General features: G+C 38.1%; 1 protein-coding gene across 1 annotated transcript; it reads right to left on the bottom strand.

Annotated features, from left to right (window-relative positions):
* Positions 1-271: 271 nt before the first annotated feature.
* On the bottom strand, positions 272-1,925 carry LOC138666239 (interferon lambda-2-like). Its single transcript, XM_069754473.1, has 6 exons — positions 1,886-1,925; positions 1,580-1,758; positions 1,115-1,192; positions 840-983; positions 642-722; positions 272-361 (listed from the first exon to the last, which is right to left on the bottom strand). Exons 1-6 carry the CDS (start codon positions 1,923-1,925, stop codon positions 272-274), a joined length of 612 nt encoding a protein of 203 aa, XP_069610574.1.
* Positions 1,926-2,429: the final 504 nt, after the last annotated feature.

The following is a 2,429-nucleotide window of genomic DNA, read 5'->3' as shown; positions in this document are numbered from 1 at the left end:
AAATATAAAAAAAATGACCAAATTATGCATATTTATGAAAATTCACAAAGAGAACATTCGTCTCCTATTTGAACTTGATGTTGAGACTTTATGACAGGTGACTGTAGATAAGCTTCTAATTAGAGCTATCGTGTATTTTCCTCATTAGTTATTCACAAAGGGAATCAATCATATAAAATGGAACAAAATCACGGCGTTGTTAATGGAAAATGTTCCACCACTTGAAGAGTGTCCTCAAGACTTGCAGACTTTTATAAAAATATCTTTGTAGTTACTTCCCATGAGCCCAACATCCAATATCTTCTACCACCAGCGAGATAAGACTGAGTAGCACGGCTTCCTGGAGACATTGCAAAGATTCCTACAAAATAATATGAAAAATGTTTATTATGCTTGCTATGTATTCAGCATTACCTATAATTTCTCCTAGTCTATATGCCATTGGCTCCTTTCTTGCATCTATGTTCTGTTGATATTCAGTTTTATAATGTTATCAAATTTAGTCTACATTCAGAACATTATGTGGTCGCTCAAGTCAATGTTAACCCTCATCTATTGTTCATGTCCAGGGTCAATTATCTCCTCCACCAAAAAAGACAGGATGCTATTAGTGCCTCTGTAGATTAGAGAAGGACTTTTACCTCTTCTACAAAGTCCTGGAGATGGTGCAGCCATGGCTTCAGCTCATCAGAAGGTGTTTTACTGTGTCCTGGTGATTCTTTCTGAATGTGAAAAATGCAAGATAATGATTAGTCATGCGTCAGTATTTCTAATATCAGTCACGAAACATAAAAGCCCAATCCATGAAGTCAATGAACACGAGGGCCATGTGAACTTACACAGATCGAAAGATCTTCTCTGATTTTGAGGAACATCCCGAGTGACTGTGATGCCAGGTCGGGTACAGCAGATGTGGACAGATTCGCCAGAACTTCTGTAGTTACAGTAACTCGCTCGAGTGTCAGAATCAGGCGGTCACTGGCCTGTAGAAGGGAAGAAGGGGAAAATATTTGGTGCTTCTAAATATATGACTAGGTGAGGAAGTAAGGTGGGTTTTATTTTCAAGAACTATTTCAAGGCCAGTAATGGAATAAAGTGACAGATCTATATTTACCTTTAGGTCACATACAGATGGCTTGTGTCTCACCATTCTTCTGTAATATTTGATTGCACTGGTGGACATGGTCTTCTCCTGTTGACAGATAAAGTAGGATTTGTTTTAGATGTACATGGATACAACGTATTACAAATTAACTCATCCAGAATATACTACCATACAGTGTAATAATTGACGCCTATAGTATAGAGTGAGTCAAAAAGTCAAGAACAAACCATAAATGGATCATCTCAACGTGTACTAGATTAACAGTGGTACTAATCAATTACTCAATTTTACCTGCAATATTTATACTGAAAGTTCTCAAGTAAAACATAACGGAAAATATTAGATTAACTGTCTTTTACACTTGCTTTGGTTCTTCACTTGCAACAAAACACATGTGAAAGCACCCTGGCTCCTGTCTCTATAGATGTGCATATGTAAAAAAAAAATAAAAAATAAAACAATGCCCCTTCTTACATGTTCATTCTGCAATTGTTTAATCATCCTCATGTTAGCCGAAGATACTGATTGATATCTGGACATGGGGCAGCGTCTCCGGTGTGGACGTCCGGTCACTACGACAAGTACAAGACTGAAGATGACCAATCTGATGTCCATGGCTGGAGTATTGGAGTATTTCTTCTCTTCCAATGGATCTGTGTGTAAGATATAAACATACATAGAACATTATTATTGTATATAAACTTATCGTGTAGACGTCCACAGCACTAATATTCTGTACAAACATTCAGTAGAAGATGCTCACCTGCCCGTTTGCTTTGCCTCTCTTTGCTGCATCGAGCTCTGACTTATGTCTTCCCATGTTTCTCCTTTTATTCTTCAATCTGCAGGAGAGAAATTTCTTCATTTTCAGGATGTGGAGAAAACTTCGCTCTGCAGTTGGAATTCAAGAGACAGAAGTCGTGGAAAACCCTTACAACTTTCAGTTTCCTTGGTATATAGCTAGGAAGATAACGTCAGGTAGCTGGGAGGAGACTCCTCCACGACTACAGGTGACTGAAGGAATACTGCCTTATACAAAGATATCACGTGTAACAATCTAAAACAGATAATTCGACTGTTTATATCATCCATGCTCCCGTCACTCAGTAATTTTGTCATGTTGGTAAATGTAATATCTCGTTATGTAGTAGGGATTCCTCCTGTCACCTGTCGTAGTGGAGGAGTCTCCTCCCAGTTACCTGACGTTACATTCCTACCTACATACTAAGGAAACTGAAAGTTGTAAGAATTTCCCATCACTGTAGACACTTTTCTCATGTCATTTCAATCCTGAACGTAGAAAGAAAATTTCTCCATGAGACTG

The sequence above is a fragment of the Ranitomeya imitator genome, chromosome 2, assembly GCF_032444005.1.
Source record: "Ranitomeya imitator isolate aRanImi1 chromosome 2, aRanImi1.pri, whole genome shotgun sequence".
In the NCBI taxonomy this organism is placed as follows: domain Eukaryota; kingdom Metazoa; phylum Chordata; class Amphibia; order Anura; family Dendrobatidae; genus Ranitomeya; species Ranitomeya imitator.
The sequence above is the reverse complement of the archived record's forward strand: the minus strand, read 5'-3'. Positions and strand labels throughout refer to the sequence as shown.

What these genes read in the sequence shown, in the direction of transcription:
- LOC138666239 (XM_069754473.1), bottom strand. Translation starts at nt 1,925, where the DNA reads ATGGGAAGACATAAGTCAGAGCTCGATGCAGCAAAGAGAG. An exon ending in GCTCGATGCAGCAAAGAGAG is followed by an intron (nt 1,759 to 1,885) that starts GCAAAGCAAACG and finishes TCTTACACACAG; the next exon opens with ATCCATTGGAAGAGAAGAAA. An exon ending in TCCAGGACTTTGTAGAAGAG is followed by an intron (nt 362 to 641) that starts GTAAAAGTCCTT and finishes ATTATTTTGTAG; the next exon opens with GAATCTTTGCAATGTCTCCA.